The sequence below is a fragment of the Colias croceus genome, chromosome 21 (assembly GCF_905220415.1).
Source record: "Colias croceus chromosome 21, ilColCroc2.1".
Lineage (NCBI taxonomy): Eukaryota > Metazoa > Arthropoda > Insecta > Lepidoptera > Pieridae > Colias > Colias croceus.
This window is the reverse complement of record NC_059557.1, coordinates 4,634,406-4,655,799: the sequence shown is the minus strand read 5'-3', so window position 1 is coordinate 4,655,799 and position 21,394 is coordinate 4,634,406. Positions and strand designations below refer to the sequence as shown.

The 21,394-nt window shown below is 33.4% G+C and overlaps 1 protein-coding gene across 1 annotated transcript; it reads left to right on the top strand.

Annotated features, from left to right (window-relative positions):
• The first annotated feature begins 219 nt into the window (after positions 1 to 219).
• On the top strand, positions 220 to 12,165 carry LOC123701276 (probable cytochrome P450 301a1, mitochondrial). Its single transcript, XM_045648692.1, has 8 exons — positions 220 to 708; positions 7,584 to 7,777; positions 8,258 to 8,459; positions 9,224 to 9,386; positions 9,819 to 9,988; positions 10,308 to 10,386; positions 11,200 to 11,397; positions 11,759 to 12,165. Exons 1-8 carry the CDS (start codon positions 233 to 235, stop codon positions 11,864 to 11,866), a joined length of 1,590 nt encoding a protein of 529 aa, XP_045504648.1. The 5' UTR covers positions 220 to 232; the 3' UTR covers positions 11,867 to 12,165.
• The last annotated feature ends 9,229 nt before the right edge of the window (positions 12,166 to 21,394 follow it).

Below are 21,394 nucleotides of genomic sequence, written 5' to 3'. Positions count from 1 at the left end.
GTTAATGAATACGAAAATAAAACAAAAGAAAGACTCAAGAAGTCATGTTATTTACACCGCGTATAAAAACAATAACAGCATGGTGAACTCGGCGCAGCGCTATAGAAAGTTAAAAAAAAAGAGAACGCACCCATGTCCGTGACTGCAATGCCTCGTCACCTAACGGCAAATCTGCCGTGTACGGTGTATCTCGCGCCAGTCGTCAAAAGACCGCCAACCGGTCGACATCGTTATGGGGCGTTCCTTACAAAAGTTCACCGCGTACGCGCGCCCTTTCTCCGTAACACACGCCCGCCAAGCGACCACGGGATGCCCTTTTTCCAAACGTCAAAGATCCCAAATAGCACCCACTGCCTCTCTCACCGATGAAGTATTTGCCAATGCTAAACCCTACTCCGAAGTACCAGGTCCTAAACCCATTCCTCTCCTTGGTAATACGTGGCGAATGGTTCCTGTTATCGGCCAGTTTGATATATCCGAATTCGCTAAAGTGACCAAATTGTTTCTCGAGAGATATGGAAGGATTGTGCGCCTCGGTGGCTTGATTGGCAGGCCAGATCTGTTGTTTGTGTATGATGCTGATGAAATCGAGAGGATGTACAGGCGAGAGGGACCCACACCCTTCAGGCCAGCTATGCCATGTCTTGTGAAATATAAGTCTGAAGTTAGGAAGGATTTCTTCGGAGACTTGCCTGGAGTTGTGGGAGTGTAAGTATTTTTTTTTTATAATTAACTGTAAATCTTGAAATGAGAGTTTTGGAAAACATTTCTGGAAGTTCTTTCTTAAATATTTTTCAAAATAAAGAAATTACAATATGGTTCTACCTCTATTTAGTAGCGTTCCAAATGAAGTGCGATATAAAGCTGCTTTCTCTCCTAAATTCTTGTTCCATTTCCCCCAGAATGTTTCTAAAGCTCTTATTATACGTTCGTAGTGTATCTCAAATCTCAGTGATGTTGTCAAAACTCAAAAGTAGCCTTGACTTTCGCGGCGACTTTCACCGCGCCGTATTCGCATTAAAAATTAAAATATGTTAATTGCGAAATATACCGTGATATTCATTTTTCTATTTCCTATATAACAGTCTGAATGTAAATTTAACACACGCAATACTTTCATTCAATATCACATCGTGGATTTATTAATTTTATTTTATTGAATAGCTGATAAAATTTGAATGTAAAATAATTTTAATAAAAAATTTATCAATTTACTAAAGTTCATGACGACGTTTCAATAAACTAAAAATACCTTAAAACTATTTAATGTTTCATTGTATTAAGAATACTTAAGGCCAAAGATGTTGCTTAAGCATCTTTGTAAAATGATTAACTGCCAAAAGCCTTGAATTGTTAAAGAATGTTACTCACGCAACTGTTTTTTTAAATAATATTATGCCCAGGTATCTAAGCCGCGCCCAACGATTAAATCCATTAGATATTTCGCAACTAATCTAGGTTTAGAATACTTTCTAAAATAGTTTCCTTAATATTACATAGGTATTATGGTATGAATTGGATATAGATTACAAATATATTTTTGTGAATATTAGAAATAATTTTTGATAATGTTCTGGCTATTCGTAAAGAACCTTAAATTTTTAATTGTCAAAGCTAAACTTGCATATCCTCCATATATACAATTAAAAATATTACACATAGAGCTTTTTGTTTATAACTTTTACTGACCTTTGTTTGGTTGGTTGGTTCCATACAATTTAGCTATTAACCCAAATTTGTTGCTACCAAAGTGTTACAGCGTAGTCTGTAGATATCGCAATATAAATGTCTAGACTCTAGCTATTTACAAATCTGTCATCGTTTTCGAAGACACGATCGACACAGTGTCGATAAAAGTGTAATTCTATGAAATAATCCTAACCATTTACATTCTTTTTACGCGTCTGCTAATGCTATCTTGCCCAGTACGGGAATACCAATCGCTGTTTATGCCTATTTATTGAATACTTCAGCATCTATTGACTCACACGATTCAATTATTCTTCACCTTGTGATTGTTTGCTTATTTATATAAATTTATGCCTTGTCACGTATATTGGTCTCATAGGGCATAACTTAGACCTAGGCATTGTGATTATACAATGATTTATTATACTGGTTCTGTTCTGTACCTAGATAATCTAGTCTCAGTATTTTAGGACTTGTAATTGGAGTACTGTGGTTAGTGAATTGTATACCTCAACGAAGTGATAGAAGGTTGTTGTTAATTGCTCATGTCGAAACTTGGGTAGATCGTGTCAACTTTCAAGATCTCGTTTTAATATTTTATAAGGTCAATAGATTTCGATGTGTTGCGTTAAGAAGCAATCGTTAATAAATAAATGCGAAAAATATGACCGCCTCCTTGGTACAATGAACGCGCATAGATGAGAGGTACACAGTTATTAATTGCTAGGGGAGATTAGGGAATGTGAAGGAAAAATAATGTTTCGGACATACAGGAACGATAGGACTGAACTGATCGAAACGAAAATCAATCAGCGAAACAGATCTAACATGCAGCATAAAGGGACTTCCTACTCTTCCTGCTTTTGTTCACGATCTTCGGATATTGTTATTATTTTATTTAATCGTTGGATCCGGTATAATCATTTTTTAGTTGATTGTTATAATTTTATCTGTCAAATTGCAACATTTCTATTAATACAATTTAAAAACTATTAAATTCCATTTAGATCTCATAACGGCTCTATCAAATTGGTTATACAGTGTCCCATGTATCAGAAAATAACTGCGAAATTCGAGACTAGAACTAGAGGAATTTACTTATGATACAGTTTACACGACCTTCAAAACTGTTGTGTCATTGTTTTCCCAATTACTTAGCACTGAAATGTACTAAACTGAATGACAATGACACTTAGCGGGATGGTATTGAATGTTTGTTTAGCACTTGCGTTGGCGCTCCTGACATAATGCACTTGGAAACTAGAATATGCGTAATGTTATCGCATACTAGGGTTATGTGTTACTAATAATACTAATAAAAAATCTAATTTTTGACCTATAGTAGGAATGATTATTGGAATTAATTCAAAGGGATTGCATTCGGCAAAAATTATAAAAAAGCTCACAATATGTTGGCAATTGTCACCAAAACGGATTTTTGTTAAGGATTAATTTTTGTGCTAATGGCTGGTATAGTTATGATAACTTAAAATCGGTGTAAAAATAGCAAAGTTGTCATGCATAGATTCCTCTGGTATATTTGTTTCCATCATAATTTTATGTAAGCATAAAGTTTGTCCATTTTATAGGTACTAACTGCTAACCAACTAGTCAAAAATAGCTAAGCAAATTAGCATAACCTTCGGATATATGTACGTTATAGGTAATTCGTGATATGACTTATTTGTTCGCACACATATCGAGATACATCTCCGTGTCTCCATTGACCATAGTTATACTAATCTACACTAATATTATAAAGAGGAAAACTTTGTTTGTTTGATTGTAATGAATAACTACTGGACCGATTTTAAAAATTCTTTCACCATTCGAAAGCTACATTATCCACGAGTAATATCCCTACTAATACATATTATAAATGCGAAAGTAACTCTGTCTGTCTGTCTGTTACTCAATCACGCGGCACGCCTAAACTACTGAACCAATTTGCATGAAATTTGGTATGGAGATATTTTGATACTCGAGAAAGGACATAGGCTACCTTTTATTGCGAAATATGTACCTCGGGTGAAGCCGGGGCGGACCGCTAGTAGGCTATATATTATCACGCTAAGACCAACAGGAGCGAAGCCACGCGGGTGAAACCGCGCGGCACAGCTAGTAGTAGATATATTTGCGAATTTTAGGACGTCCATAACTATATTAACTGTATTATGTTTGTTATTACATCCAAACTTAATCATATTATGGCAGAATGTCTGAATGAATTTGGATGAAAGGCCAAATCCTGGTCTTAAAAATAATAGTTCCTCTTATTAATTATCATCACTATTTTAATTCTAAATCCTTTTTTATAGATAACGACAAAAGTATATAAAACTTTGTCAATATGTACACGATAGATATTTTTACACTTTATAAAGGGGCAAGTAAATAAATAACCGTATTTTAAACCCACTATTAATTTAATATTCGTATAAGTAGGTATTATTTTAGTTTATCCCGAGTCACTTTATGGATAAGTCACAGCAAACAGTAGCATCACAATTATCTATCAAACCGTGCGTGGTGCGAACCAGTCAGATGTGTTCTACTTGCGAAGTGGGGCGAAGCGAAAGCGAGGTTACCATAGGTAAATGACATCGAGTGGCTTTTAGGACTACCACCATCGCTAATTCTCTAGTAGGTAGTTACTAGATTTCTTTGTAATTAATTATAGGTATTTTATGAATAAGATATTGTATGGGAATGTAATTGTCTTAATTGATGGGGGTGTTATTTCCAAACTCTTTTACAATGTTCATTCTTTATTTGGCGATTACATTATAGAGTTTTAACAATGAGTACTTTACTAGTTAAGAAAACGTAGTTATAAAACTCAAAGACATAGAACCTCCAGTACAAGCACATACTAAATTTACAAAGTACTTGCCTAGAAAATTATTGCATCCTTAATGCAGTTTTCACTTTAGAACGATGGAAGTTGACATAACCAAATCGGGATACATGCATCCTTTTACCACGTGACAGCGGACAGTTAATTTGAATTTTCTAAATATCTTACGATGAAAGCAAACAACATGCTATTGGTATGGCATATGATTACGTACTATTTGCTATTGGTGAACTACCTATAGTTATTTTACAACTTACAAGTCGACCGTGAAGATGTTCAGTCATTGTTTTATAAAGAATGATAAATAAACTTAAGTAAATATGAGTAAGAGAACCGGTAAAAGCGATTCATGGACATTATCCGGTTTCGAAACTCGTACAGCAAAAGTATTTAAACAGTTCCTACATATATGCATGAATTATATTTAACTAGCTTGCCGCCCGCAGCTTCGCCCGCTTTGTCTAAAACCTAATAAATTATATACTAAAACCTTCCTCTTGAATCACTCTATCTATTAATAAAAATCAAAATCCGTTGCGTAGTTTTAAAGATTTAAGCATACAAAGGGACATAGGGACAGAGAAAGCGACTTTGTTTTATACTATGTAGGTAGTGATGATACATGAAAGGACCAATCATATCAGGAACTGATGATTATTTTAATCTACACCTTCAATTACTTCATGTCATGAAGTAATTGAAGCTGTAGATTAAAATAATGTTCTTAGCGGTTTCACCCGCGAGGCTCCGCTCCTGTTGGTCTTAGCGTGATGATATATAAATATAGCCTATATGCCTTCCTCGATAAATGGACTATCTAACACCGAAATAATTTTTCAAATCGGACTAGTAGTTCCTGAGATTAGCGCGTTCAAACAAACAAACTCTTCTTTATAATATTAGTATAGATTAGTAACAAGTAACAGCGAATTTAAAACGTTACGTCTCCAATCTGCCACTCACTCGTCTATGTATGACATGCTACAATTATTTTCCTTACTTACCGCATTGTCTCACGATCGAGAAGCACGACAAGCAAACAGCCAATCAGATGGCTACCTGTATAATTTTCATTCTGTATGCGATTTCTTCATAACTACTTGGAAAGGAGAATTTTTAATGTTATAAACGAGTTTGTGGGTTTGATTGGTTTGAATGTAGGTTGTTTTGGGTGTTATGATGTGTTTGTAACAGTATACATATTTTGCTATGATAAAATTTGAACATTTGTGTAATTCATTTTTATTTTAAAACTCGTAGGTACTTCGGGAAAGTTTAAAATAGAAACGTAGAGAGATCGGTGGAGGTAATCACGAATTTTTGTATGACCTTCGAAACATAATATTATGTATTAAGTAATTATTATATCAACTTAGTCTCCCGGTGGGCCGTGACCACACTCGCTGTAATGTTCGAAACGAATGATTAACCGTATTTAAAATTATACCCACTCTTGTAAAATCAATAAAATAATAAGCAGGAATTTTAATTGAAAAAGTAATAACTAGTGTAGTTTATAACTAAGAACGTCTCCAATCTTCTTGTGAGTTATGCCAGATTATTTTTATTGATCTTCACTGTACATCAAAACCAAGGCCCTTCGATAATCGATTATAAACGCTTATGAATTAACCACTGAATCCAGGCGAAGTAAGCTTCGCCTTATAATAATCTGGCATAACTCACAAGAAGATACATATATAATAAAAGTTAATATAAACAAAAGAAATAATGAAATGAAATTAAATTTCCTTGACATAATTATGTCAGTTGTTTTTATTCAACCTGTTTGGATCGTTGAACTTGCGAGTTCATTGACACATTTTACTATAACTTAATTTATCAATGAGTGTAGTATTTAGGTTTTCCGAGAGTATAATTGTTATTCATTGAGTTGCTTTAGGATTAATGAAGGTCTATTGTGAATTATTCATGTAACCTGATTATGAAAGACACACGTGCTAATAGATCGTTAAATAAATAGGTAGTTACTATAGTTAGGTCTTATGTTCGTACAGCTAATAATTTTAGAATGTGTGCTGCCGGCTGCGTTTTTTGTTTCGTTACGACTTACGATAGGTATCTCTTTTTAATGCGATTTTTTTATTGCTGGGCTAGCAAGTAAAGAATTAGTATTTTTAATTCGGGAATCGTGAGTGTGGTAGGTAGGTATTTTTGATATAATGATTTTTTTTGCTGTTACAATAACTATGCATTTTTCTATGCATATTCAATAATTGAAAATGTATAAAAAAGGATCTCTTCAATTAAAAAACAATGCGAAAAATTATTTCTAGTTTGTGTTATTGCGTATACAGTAAGCTTATTATAGTTTGCGACTTTGCGTATTTTAGTTTCTGAATAAATAATATTTTCGCTGTGAATTTAATAATGAATTATTTGATTACTAGAAGTATTCTAGTTATATTTTTATAAAAATGCTCTATCGATTATGATAAAAGGTTCACGTTAAGAATATCCTTGTGAGATTAGCTACCTATATATTCTCTCTGTTTAGTGCCACCTTCCTTAATTAGTTACCTTCCCATAAACTTAGCTCAACTAGGTTCGTCAGGCTAAGATTAACATTTTAATTGTCATGAGCACATCTCTAGTGGAAATAATAAATTATGACAAAACTTTAACCTTAGACCGGTAGAGTTGAGAAATGTTTGTCGAGGGCCAAAGTTTGATGTCAACATCATTTTGCCTGTAGCTTTTGGTAATTATTTACTTTCGTAAATAAAACTTGTTGAAATAAAATTTACTAACTAAAACTTGTTGCTTGTAACTTTTTGCTTATTGGCAATATACCTATATTGCCAATAAGTAAGTTAAAATATTAAAATAATAACAAATTCAATAAATGTTTTTGTAAGGGTCGGTAAAGCACCTGCAACAGTGTTATGGGTGAAGGTGACCTCGTAATACCATGCCACCTGCTCATTTGCTTGCTTTGCCATAAGAAAAGCATTTAAGCAGGTCTTTCCAACAATTTTTTCTATAACTACCATAATAACCATCAAATTGTTTACAGCCACGGCGAGCAATGGAGAACATTCCGGTCCAAAGTCCAACGTCCAATCTTACAGCCTCAAACTGTCAAGAAGTATGTGGCTCCCATTGAGATGGTGACAGAAGACTTTATAAAGTACATGGAAGATGCTAGAGATGAAAATGGAGATTTGCCGAAGGAATTTGACAATGATATACATAAGTGGTCTCTGGAATGTGAGTATTAATTCATTTTATGTTTATGTACGTTTATATTATATGAATATAGTAGGGAGGGAACTCTCACGTATATGGGATTATAGTAAATGCACTAAAATTTAGTTTTAAGTAAAACCTACAATTTTAGGTAGGATCGTTTTCTTTCCTACCTACTGTAAAGAAAAGTTAAGCACTTAACAACAATAATTTTATTTATTAGATGCTTTTTATAAACAAGGGTCATCATGAGAGGGATTTTATTGTGATGTTTTAGTACATAGTATACCTGTTACAGAGTACTAATTAATTTACCAAAAAAATAACTTTTAATATTTGCAAGTCAAGTATTGAATGGTATTGATCATATTTGGATAAAATTTCGCACTCTTCAAACACAAATACCATTAAAAATTTACAATTAAATCCAACCAGCATTTTTACTTACTTACTCTAAGTTTACTAACATGTTAATATTAATTAATAAAAATTATTCTGCAGGTATCGGCCGTGTAGCTCTAGACGTGCGGCTAGGTTGTCTCTCCCGGGACCTAAGCAACAACTCAGAACCGCAACGCATCATAGACGCGGCCAAATACGCGCTACGCAATGTAGCTGTGTTGGAATTAAAGGCGCCATACTGGAGATACATACCGACGCCGTTGTGGACGAAATATGTTAATAATATGAACTTCTTTGTTGAGTGAGTATTGCTTTTAGAGGTTTTGGGAAGGTGTAGTATAGTGTTTTTAAACTTATTGCGTGATTTCACTTCGCTTACTCGATAGTCACAAAATATTCAATTTCCTTGCAAAATGGACGAAAGACGATAAAATAGTAAAGCTTTTAATTATTGCCTTTTTTAAAATAATATACATACATGGTCTTTAATAAACCCTTCACTGTAATCCTATCGTCACAATTTGCGACAATTAAATAAATAATAAATAATAATAAATAAATATTATAGGACATTATTACACAAATCGACCTAGTCCCACAGTAAGCTCAATTAAGTTGTGGGTACTAGGCGACGATAAATATAATATTTAATAAATACATATATAGATAATAACACCCAGACCCAAGAACAATTGAGTTCATCACACAAATATTTGCCCTGACCGGGGATCGAACCCGGGACCGACGGCTCAGTAGGCAGTTACTTTTACCACTGCGCCAACCGCGTCGTCAATTCAATTAATTCTTTCTTTCTCTTGGTAAGTAATCAAGAAATTGTTAGACGTAGCTTTTGATTTAATATCTTTGTGACGTTATTTATACGACGACCCAACTACCCTCACTTAGTTAATAGTTGTTGACTTGCTGTGATTTGTTATCAACTGTCTACATCAATTAGGCAGTTGTGTAGAAGCGCAGTACATTATTATAACATCCAAACTAATATTTAACCCGGCCTCCTGTTTAATTTCTTAAAAAATATATTCTTATATTTGTATTTTCCAGGCTATGCTCACGTTACATCAACGAGGCGCTAGAGCGTCTAAAAACCAAGAAAGTGACGTCAGAGAATGACCTGTCCCTTCTCGAACGGGTTCTCAAGAGCGAAGGAGACCCCAAGATAGCTACAATTATGGCCCTTGACCTTATCCTCGTTGGCATTGATACGGTGAGAATTTCTTTTTTAAGTGAAACTTCTTTAGGCGCGTTGAGAGTAAAATTTCAAGGGCGCGTCATGGCAATACCGTCACGACATGGAGTAAGGCGACTATTTTGGTATATGTACTTGAATCTTGCCAAAGAAGTTACACTTCTGACACGTGTGCTGGGCATAAACTCTTACCACAGATTACTAAATAGTATGTAAGTTTTACAGGTGAAGCACAGCACTTATTGTGATGAAAATAGTTGAAGAACAAGGATTAAATATAGGAAATAGTTGATGTGTGTGCCAGTTGTTTTGTCTACGTTTAAAGAGAATAGAGATAGTATTGCATCCATTTGTAATTTCATATAAAGATTTGATTTAGATTTTCCCAAAGATTCCCTTAATTATACAGAAGAAATTAATAAAATTGCGTACATACTTATCTTCTTATAGATTTCAATGGCAGTCTGTTCGATTCTCTACCAAGCGGCCACAAGACTGAAACAACAAGAAAAAATGGCGGAAGAGATCAGAAGAGTGTTGCCCGATCCGACTAAACCTCTCTCTTACTCGGATTTGGACAAGTTGCATTATACCAAGGCGTTTGTTAGAGAAGTTTTTAGGTATGCATTTTAATGCCAATTTTAATTTGCCATAATTAGAAACAGAAGAAAATGAATGTAGTCTATAATTACTGAGGAATAAAGTAAATTTCACTAGTAGTGCGATTTTATATAAAGGTTAGTAGATATTTTTTTGGTTTATGCCCTTAGAAACAATTTAATCTTTTGCCTTTATAATATCAGTGCAGAGGAGGCAGTTACTAGCAAGTTGGCACATACAGTTTTTGTATTGAGAAAATAGTAGCTGTTTAAAATTCTTGTTGAATTTGATTTGTTTGATTAAAAATTTTCATATAAATTTCTTCTTTTCTAATTGCAGGATGTATTCAACAGTTATTGGCAATGGAAGAACGCTGCAAGAAGATGACGTCATTTGCGGCTATCATATACCGAAAGGCGTAAGAATATTTTCACATAATAATCTATTATTATTTTATGTATTGGCTGTTACAATTGATAATAAATATAGTTAACATTCATTCATTCATTCATTCATTCATTCATTCATTCATTCATTAAATGTTGAGTTTTTGATAGAAACAAAAATAAATATATTATTCTATCACGCTTAGGAATAGTGTAGCTTTTTCCAGCGAAACCATGTTTGAAATCGCTGCAATAATTTTGACCATATTGTATAACACACATAAAATTGTTGCCCTTTATAATATGTATAAAGTATATAAGAAACCCACCTACCATTATAGAACATAATTATCACCAGAGAGTTATAATGATATCTCTTAGCAGTATTATTAGCGCTAGACGACCTATAAACTGGAAATAATACTGCTTTAAGATATCACGTTACGAGGACAGGTCCGTAAATTAAAGTATTCGAACGATTCGTATATTAGAGATATACACCTGATTCAAACTATGAACTAATGATCACCAGGTGCAAATAGTATTCCCGACCATAGTTACTGGTAATATGGAGCAATTTGTCTCGAACCCAGACGAGTTCAGGCCAGAGAGATGGCTTGAGGGAAATGGCCGATTGCATTCATTTGCCTCTTCTATCTATACTGATATTATAAAGCTGAAGAGTTTGTTTGTTTGTACGCGCTAATCTCAGGAATTACTTGACCGATTTCAAAAATTCTTTCATCCTTGGATTTGTATTTTGCACGTGATTCCTCATTGTTATAGGCTATAGTAGGGGTGAAGCCGGATTGAACCCCTAGTTATAATATATCAATTATCTCCAGGTGCAAGTCGTATTCCCGACCATAGTGACTGGTAATATGGAGCAATTTGTCTCGAACCCAGACGAGTTCAAGCCAGAAAGGTGGCTTGAGGCAAATGGCCGTTTGCATTCATTTGCCTCTTTGCCCTATGGCTTTGGGGCAAGAATATGTTTAGGCAGACGATTCGCGGACTTGGAGATACAAGTGCTTTTGGCTAAGGTTAGTTTATAGCATTGTTTGTTGTTATTTAAACTCGTTTGTTTATTAAAGTATACTTCGTTTTAACAATATACGTAGATGAATATCTACAATATGTAAAGTGTGTTAATTAGATCTGGTAATGTTGAAAAGTTTTCGATTGTTGAAAATGGATATTTGAACATTGAACAAAATAAATTGTTGTTGGCATGAAAAAAAAATGTAATTAAAAGAAAATGTAATTTAGTTTTATTACCATATAGAAAACATTTTATAAAATACACCTCATAAAGATATTCATTAAATACACGACTGCATAAAGTATGACTGCATAATGCATAATAAATACCATTTTAACAAGATCTCAATATTTATTTTTCAGCTATTACGCCGCTACAGATTGGAATACCACCACGAGCCGCTCGAATACGCAGTTACATTCATGTACGCGCCAGACGGGCCTCTGCGTCTCCGTATGATCGAACGATAGAATACTTTTTAAAAATTCAAATTTAGAATTATGGTGTTTTATTTTTAAATTTTTTTTATGACCAGTTATAATAATATTTAAAAGGAATATGAACTGTCAAATGCCAGCCTGTCTATGGTTCGAGTGATTTTTTTTTTAGTTTAAGAATTAATATCTAAATGGACTTGATATTATTTTGCAATGAAATGATATGAGTTATGAGGTTGTATCACGATTATACAATATACATGAGCATGATAATATGCTTTTAAATTATTATTATTAAGTGCATCAATATATATTTTGTATCTGTACTCAAAAGTCAAACGAAATTAATATTATTAACAAGTTTTTATCTGTTTAATAATGTACATTGTACACAGTATGTAAATAAATAAATAAAATTATATGCTTTTGTTTTATTACTTAACGATTCATAACCGATTGCCGAGTCGGTATGTCTGAATTTATGTTTTATAACCAAAACATCCTGGGTTCGAAACCCGGTGCTGATCTTCCAAGGTACCTATAGTTTAAAATGAAAAACTAAAACAATAAAGCCTTAGCTTGACACTTTAAAATTTGTGTGTGTGAGCAAGTAAGATAATTTAAATGTACGAAAATGTATCATACAAATGGACAAAAAAAATCGACTCTTTCCTATTTTTATAAATACACAAAACTTAATCGGTTTATAGCATAAAAAATTGCTTGATCACAAATAAATCACGATTTATTCTCTTTATTAAGATCTTCACGAGACTATAACCTCATCCAAGATCCTCGATATTTTATTGCCCATACATAAATAACCATTATGTTGGTAAATCGGTTGTGTATTTGACGATCATAACTTCAATATTTACCTCAGCCCACTGACGTATTAATTATCTTTTATGGCAAGACTACACCTATAGTTTGTAATAACTGAGCGTTTTCTAAGTGGTTTAGGCTTAGAGTTACCAGAAACTAATTTTTAACCGACTCCCAAAAAAGGAGGACATTTTTAATGTTTGTGAAATGCGCACAACAAGGCGTACAATGAGAGCTGTCAAATATATTTGTAAATAGATTGCCTTCATTGTTGTTTTTGCAAATACAATATAGATTAATTACATTCATTCTCGTCAATTTAATGGTAAAAGTTTGACTACTTTCAACATTTTAGTGTGGTAATTATCATAGTGTTTGTAAAACAAAACTACATACTAAGTCGTATAACATCTTTATTGGAAGGAATTCACACATGATGTCTCTACCTCTAGCAGTCTCACGAGAGTCGAGCAAAAACAAAAGATACTAGGTACTATGAGAACCACATGAGAACAATCCCTCCATAAGCCATAGTATACAATGAATGCTCGGTTGAAAGTAAGAGATTCTCGTAAGTACACATAAAAAATAGCAATTAAAATTTCCTCCAACATTCTACGAGACGAAATATTAAATTTATGTACCTGTATCATGTGTGTAGTAAAATATTATTTAGAGATTCTTTATTTTGTGAAAAAATTTAAACAATAGAAAAACAATAACGAAGCGGGATGTTATTAAATTGTATAAAATTTCTCATAAGCACAAATGCTATAAAAATAAAATGTTCTTTGCTATTTTCACAGAACAGTAAGAACATAATAGAAGTGCTATAATGTCATCATTAGTATGAAAACCAGCACAGAACAGTAAGAACGTAATAGAAGTGCTATAATGTCATAATTAGTATGAAAACCAGTGTCGCCAAACCCACACATTTAAACCGATAGTTATACAGTACACTACAAGTAAACTATGCCTTTGATTGGACAGCTTAATTTGAGTAAAAACCGACTAAGTTTATAAATTCAGCATTTCAATATGTACCCTAAATCACTATGTTACGGTTTATTTTAGTATAACATCCCTAGGTATATTAGCTGTTTTGTTTCTCTTTGCTCAGAAATTCCAAATTCGAAAACATTCAGCTACTCCACAACAGAGGGCGTTAATTTTCGATAGATATAACTTTGAACCTCAACACATAGAAATAAGGTTGAAATTTGTGTCACTCTAAATTAATGACATTAACTTGACATTAACCTGATGCTATGCTCTAAGGGATGTCAGCCTTGTTATCGATAATTCACAAATAAATATATTTTTGTGCATTTTTTTTTCTTTCTATTATATGAGTATAGGATAATGTGTCACATTTTGGAGTATGTTTATTACTTCTAAGTACGTCTTTTCATATTATTATATTTAAATAAAAAACGAAATAGAATAGTATAAATCTATATTTACAAAACAAACAGAAAATATGCATTATTTTAAATCTTGGAACTGCCGTAGGTTTGATGTATCGGTGGCCTTTGTTAGACTGCTTATTGCTGTTCGGCATCCAGTTAACTCGTCACGTTGCATTTATTATCCATTTCTCTTTTAAATTAGGCTCTTTCGAAAATCTATAAATAAATAGGACAAATGAAAGCTAAGGAAAAATAGAATAAAATTTAATATTTATAATGTTTGTCTTTTCTAAAGTATCGATACTGTCGATATGCGCCACATGCATCACTAATCCAACATTCGTTTGTTTATTGCAATAATATTCCAGAAAGTCTTGTTTGCTGTTCAATCTATATTAGTACTTATTTCTTATGGATTAAGGTTCATTTTGACTTAATATTTTTATAAATTTTTGACAAATTATGACGAGCGAAGTTGTAACGTAAAATATATTTAAAATAAATTAAAATAAGACTTACCGATGGTATGAAATGCCTCGATTGCTGAAATTATTTCGTCTGCTATCATTTTTCCACTCTAATACCGAACAACACGCTCTAAATAATGAATAAATATGGAAATAAGGTTTGACAGCTGACAACCGACTCGAATATTTTTCTGCGCACAACTGAGAGCGAGTTAGGTGATCTTACCTTACTAGTGACACGTGGGCCACGCCCACATCGCACTTCTATTATGTTCTTACTGTTCTGTGAAAACCAGTGTCGCCAAACCCACACATTTAAACCGATAGTTATACAGTACACTACAAGTAAACTATGCCTTTGATTGGACAGCTTAATTTGAGTAAAAACTGACTTAGGTTATAAATTCAGCATTTCAATATGTACCCTAACGAACCAAGTTACGGTTTATTTTAGTATAACATCCCTAGGTATATTAGCTGTTTTGTTTCTCTTTGCTCAGAAATTCCAAATTCGAAAACATTCAGCTATTCCACAACAGATGGCGTTGGTTTTCAATACATATAACTTTGAACCTCTACACATAAAGATAAGGTTGAAATTTGTGTCACTTTAAATTAATGACATTAACTTGACATTAAGCTGATGCTATGCTCTAAGGGATGTCAGCCTTGTTATCGATAATTCACAAATACATATATTTTTGTGCATTTTTTTTTCTTTCTATTATATGAGTATAGGATAATGTGTCACATTTTGGAGTATGTTTATTACTACTAAGTACATCTTTTCATATTATTATATTTAAATAAAAAACGGAATAGAATAGTATAAATCTATATTTACAAAACAAACAGAAAATATGCATTATTTTAAATCTTGGAACTGCCGTAGGTTTGATGTATCGGTGGCCTTTGTTAGACTGCTTATTGCTGTTCGGCATCCAGTTAACTCGTCACGTTGCATTTATTATCCATTTCTCTTTTAAATTAGGCTCTTTCGAAAATCTATAAATAAATAGGACAAATGAAAGCTAAGGAAAAATAGAATAAAATTTAATATTTAAAATGTTTGTCTTTTCTAAAGTATCGATACTGTCGATATGCGCCACATGCATCACTAATACGACATTCGTTTGTTTATTTCAATAATATTCCAGAAAGTCTTGTTTGCTGTTCAATCTATATTAGTACTTATTTCTTATGGATTAAGGTTCATTTTGACTTAATATTTTTATAAATTTTTGACAAATTACGACAAGCGAAGTTGTAACATAAAATATATTTAAAATAAATTAAAATAAGACTTACCGATGGTATGAAATGCCTCGATTGCTGATATTATTTCGTCTGCTATCATTTTTCCACTCTAATACCGAACAACACGCTCTAAATAATGAATAAATATGGAAATAAGGTTTGACAGTTGACAACCGACTCGAATATTTTTCTGCGCACAACTGAGAGCGAGTTAGGTGATCTTACCTTACTAGTGACACGTGGGCCACGCCCACATCGCACTTCTATTATGTTCTTACTGTTCTGTGGCTATTTTATATAGTACCTTTTATATTATCTGTGGTTACTAGTAGTTAAAGACACGTGCAAAATTTCACACTCATGTGGTAATGATGTAGTTCCTATATTATGTAAGAGGTGCTAACTATTAACTAACTACAAACTACTTGAGTTGACAATTTTATAGTCTGGAAACTCCCAATTTAAACAAAATAATACGGATTTAGGATAAATGATACACTTATCCTCGTAACGCCCAGGCTATTTTTACCAAACATTGGGTTGCAGCCCAAGTACCTTTTAAAAGGTTCACATGGTGCGGACCCAGAGGTGATGAAATCTAAAAAAAGTGCCTTATTATTTCCGTATGAGTGTGGGATTTTTTCTGCATGTAAATGTATGTCAGTGGAAGGTTTTGAGACACTAAATAACCCCAAATTCGTTATTCTTTATTTAGGCATATGGGCTTTAATGTATTACAAAACCCGATTTCGCAAAATTCATATTTTTGATATTATTGATTAGCGGTAGACAATATAGGGTTTATTTTATATTACAAAAAACAATGAACATAAATATTTGGATTAATACATGTCTTCCAAAATTTTAATGACCAAAAACATATCTCACACTTACAATCTGAGAAAAAAATATCAATTTTTGAACAATATGATCATTATTTTCTGTACTTATTATTTTTAAAGGCTAGTTTATCACGTGTTTTAGGATTTCTATCAGAAGAAATCCACTTCCAACAGATGACAGAAGCAAAAATTAACAAGTTTCGAAATTGGATCCAAAAACACTATATAATAGCAACCCATATACCTTTTAAAATCAGAATGATAGTAGGTAAATTGATATAATATTTCTATAGAAGTTTTAAATACTTAATTTTGCAAATAAGAGTTGGTTTTTAATAAAAAAACTATTATTTTCAGATTCTTCAGAACTGGAAGAGCTTTCTTGGTTTTGGTTTATGTTGTAATCCTCATCTCCAAATAGTTCATACTTTTCTATATCTGACTGATTTAAGCTTCATCTATTTGCTCATCTCTCATTGGGTTACCTGAAAAGGATAGTACTAAAAGATTCTGTAACAGACTAAATAATTTACTTTATATTATGAAGGAGAAAACGGTCTAAATCATAAGTTGCAAAGGCAAATCAAATTGATTAGTGGTTTATTCCCTTATACCTTTTAAAATCCAATAATATGTTAATACTCTTATACCTTCTAAAAGGTATCCAGACTTTAAGAGGTTATTTTACACGCATATTCTTTATTTTCGCGTAAATCTAAATGTAATTATAATATTTACTTATTTGTCAACAAGCAGAGTAAGATACTCTCAGTTAAAAACCTAAGATTGCATCAATAATCATGGATTGAACTTACCATGTCCTCTAGTCAATCAAGATGGCCAGACTTTTCGCCGGAAATTACATATATTTTATTTTTCTATTGGCACTATTGCTTAACCATAGACAAAAACATACTTTCCAGTAGCCGGATAAAAAACAGTAATTAGATTTGGCGCGTAATTTAAAATGTTACGGCGTTTTCAAATCAGATACTGTCAGATACCTTTAAAAAGGTACCGTGGGCGTTTATGTCATAAAGTTGGATAACAGCTTGGGCCGGTACCACTATCGAGCTGCATGCCTTTTAATAGGTATCTGGGCGTTACGAGGTTATAATTTAATACAATAATCCAGTAATATTTTTTAATGAATTGCTATGAATAATAAAGCCAAAACTAAGTATGTATATTTAAATGTATTTCATAGTATCTACGGAGGTGCTTTTGAAAAGACTAATGGGAGTCCATAATTATTAATAATGTTATATCAAAGTTTCAAATACTTACTGCAGGGATTCTAAGTTATGATACTAACTTTTAGGCTCCCTAAAAGTTAGTATCAGAAGACCAGATTAATTGGTATTATAATTGAAGGTTTTTTTTTAATATAGTAAGTACATATTTATAGTTTATACATACCTACTTATATCTAGGTAAATCAAGTTTGCAATCTCGACGGCCCAACCCATCTCATCTGTACTGTGGCAGAACAGGTTCGAAAGGTACGAAAGATTTTCTAATAGACACAGTTTTCCTAATATGTCACATTGAGCTATTATTACTACGTAGGTAGTAATAGTATCTCAGTGATATGTCATGGTATTTTTAAACGATTTTATTTATAAAGAATAATATTGAAACAATCATAAAATCTCAATATTTTTTGAAAAGGAGTGCTAATTGAAACAATCTAATAAGTTTATATTATAAATTGTAGCCATACTTATACATAGAAAGTAAACCAATAATAGAAATTAAATACTTATTTTGCAAAGCAAAACAAGCCACTAAGTACACGAAAGTAAAGATATTAGATATTATGATATGGCCTCATGCCCGATTACCTAAACGAAGAACTTTATGTGTATACGCACGATACATATAGGTAAAAATAATATCGATTACGAATGCGCAGAAATTTAAAGATAATCGTAAGAATATTTAAAAAAAATGTCAAAACACATAACAAGCAGTCTGCCCCTGACCGCACAACAGAAAAATTACCTGAAATATCAACATTCAAGAGCTGTAAAGATAAATATATGCCGTGTGTATTGAAGTTTAACTATGTGTACAATTTACATTAATATTAATATTATAACTGTTGGTGAAAAGAGTTTGTATAAACAAATGTGTATGTCAAATACCTAGGTATGTGTCATCTTATAATTTCTCTTCTTCCGTCTTTACCCTTCGTACTACGCGCATCGTCTAATAAAGAATCTTAAGTTTATTTAACAATCTTTGCTTTTTCCTGCCCAAAACCCATCAGGTTATGGGCCCAGGACGTTATCTTTGCTCTGTATATAATTATTTTTGAGTTTTGGCAGAATAAAAGTAATTTTATAAGTAAACTAAAACGCCCGTCCATACATGTAAAAATGGCGACATCGACATCGGTTTCGACTTTAACTCCTGTGGAGAAGTTGAGCGGCATAGAAAACTACAGTAATTGGAAGTTCCAACTGAAAATGCTACTCATTCACGAGGACTTATGGGACGTCGTTTCGGAAGATAAAACTGAAGATGTCAAAGATGCGGCTCATATGAAGAGATCTCAGAAAGCTCTTGCTAAGATCTGTTTGTCAGTAAAGCCCTCGGTTTTTACGCATGTAAGGAACGCAGAGACGGCGCGGGATGCATGGATTAATTTGCAAAAGGCGTACGAAGACAAGGGGTTGTCAAGGAGACTGAGTTTGCTTCGTCTTTTGTTTGCAACAAAATTATGCGAATGTGAAAGCATGGAAGCTTACGTTGCGAAGATTAGCGACCTAAGTCAACAGCTGAACGATATTGGTTCACCTCTGGAAGATGATTTCGTTGCAGTTCTCTTACTGAGTGGCTTGTCTCAAGACTTTGATCCACTCATAATGGCACTTGAAAATTCTAATATCAAGTTGTCGAGTGAAGTGGTCAAAGCGAAGCTCATGCAGGAGAAGCATCGACGTGATGAAAAAGGTGACACGAGTTCAACAGCTTTGGTGGCGGCACGTAAGAAAATCAAATGCTTTAAGTGCAAGAAGCTTGGTCACTTCTCGAGGAACTGTAAATCTGTGAAACCAGTTAAGGCGGAGAGCTCAACAAACCAGTTACTATTGACAGCATTATCAGCTTGTGTGCAGAATGATATATGGTTAATAGACTCTGGTGCGAGTAGTCATATGTGTCATGACAAGAATATACTAAATAACTTTGTTCCTGGTTATGTGTCTGAAGTCAAGGTGGCTAACGGTGAAAAATTATTTACTGCTGGTCGTGGTGATGTAAAAGTAAATTTAAAATTAGGCGTCAAAACAATCAGTGAAGTTTATCATGTACCGAACTTAGCTACAAACTTGTTGTCAGTCAGTGCGTTAACTAGGAAGGGTTTTAGAGTTATTTTTAATGAAAAATGTTGTAATATATTCTATGGTAAAAAGCTAGCAGCTACAGCTGTACATAAAAATGGTGTTTATCAATTAGAAACTGCAGAAACTGTTAGAGAGCGTGATCTGTGTGTGGTAGGATGTGGTGGCTGTTCTATGTTTTCTGGGAATAGTGTAGAATCTGCGACTACCAAGGTAAATACAGAAGCTCAAGATTTAGTGCAGAAGAAAGCATCTGAGAGCTGTAAGAAAGAAACTGAGCTGAGTTTCCAGGCGGCTGCTAACTCTGTTACGCAGGAGACATGGCACAGGAGACTAGGACATCTCAATATGAGGAGTATGCATTTGTTAATGAAAGGTATGGCTAGTGGTATTACTTATGATAAATCACAGTTCAGTCAATGTGAAGCTTGTGTTAAGGGGAAGCTTAGCAAATTACCTTTTCCTAAGAAGGCACAAAGTAGGTCAAATGAACTGTTAGGTGTTGTACACAGTGATTTATGCGGGCCTATGCCAGTGAAATCTTTCGGTGGTGCTAGTTACTTCCTCACGTTTATTGATGATTGTAGTAGGAAAACATGGATTTATTTTCTGAAAAATAAGAGTGAAGTTTTCGATAACTTCAAACATTTCAAGGCAATGGTGGAGAACCAAACCAATAGAAAAATAAAATTGTTGAGGACGGATAATGGAGGCGAATATGTCAATTCTATATTCCAGGAATATTTGAAGGATAACGGCATCATTCACCAGACTACCATACCGCACTCGCCTCAGCAGAACGGTGTTGCTGAGCGGGCCAACAGGACAATCGTCGAGAAGGCTCGCAGCATGTTACGAGACGCAGGCTTAGATGGGCAGTTCTGGGCAGAAGCGGTCAATACCGCTGTTTATTTGAAGAACCGGTCCCCTACAAAAGCAGTCTACGGTAGCACGCCAGAGGAAAAATGGACTAATGAGAAGGTGAATCTTAGCCATTTACGTATATTTGGTTGTGTGGTTTATGCCTTGACACAGAATCGTAAGAAATTAGATTCAAAATGTAAACCTTACATTTTTGTAGGATATTGTGAAAATAGTAAGGGTTATAGATTGATTGATCCAGAGAATCTCAGCAAAATTATTAAATCAAGGGATGTTGCTTTCTTTGAAAACAAATTCTATACAAAAAACACTGAAAAATGTGAAAATGGTGATTTTTTCATGATGATAAATAATTTACAGACTGAGAATTTAAACTCAAATGATTCTCATGTTGAAGTGGCACAGTCTGAAAATTCACTATCACCAGAAAAAGGGGAAGAAAATGAGATTGTAACTAATCCCAGAAGACAGTGTATTTTTGAGTTAGATGACTCTGACAGCAGTAGTTCTGTTGATCCTTCCGATGTCA

What these genes read in the sequence shown, in the direction of transcription:
- LOC123701276 (XM_045648692.1), top strand. Translation starts at nt 233, where the DNA reads ATGGGGCGTTCCTTACAAAAGTTCACCGCGTACGCGCGCCCTTTCTCC. An exon ending in AATATGAACTTCTTTGTTGA is followed by an intron (nt 8,460 to 9,223) that starts GTGAGTATTGCT and finishes TGTATTTTCCAG; the next exon opens with GCTATGCTCACGTTACATCA. An exon ending in TACAAGTGCTTTTGGCTAAG is followed by an intron (nt 11,398 to 11,758) that starts GTTAGTTTATAG and finishes TTTATTTTTCAG; the next exon opens with CTATTACGCCGCTACAGATT.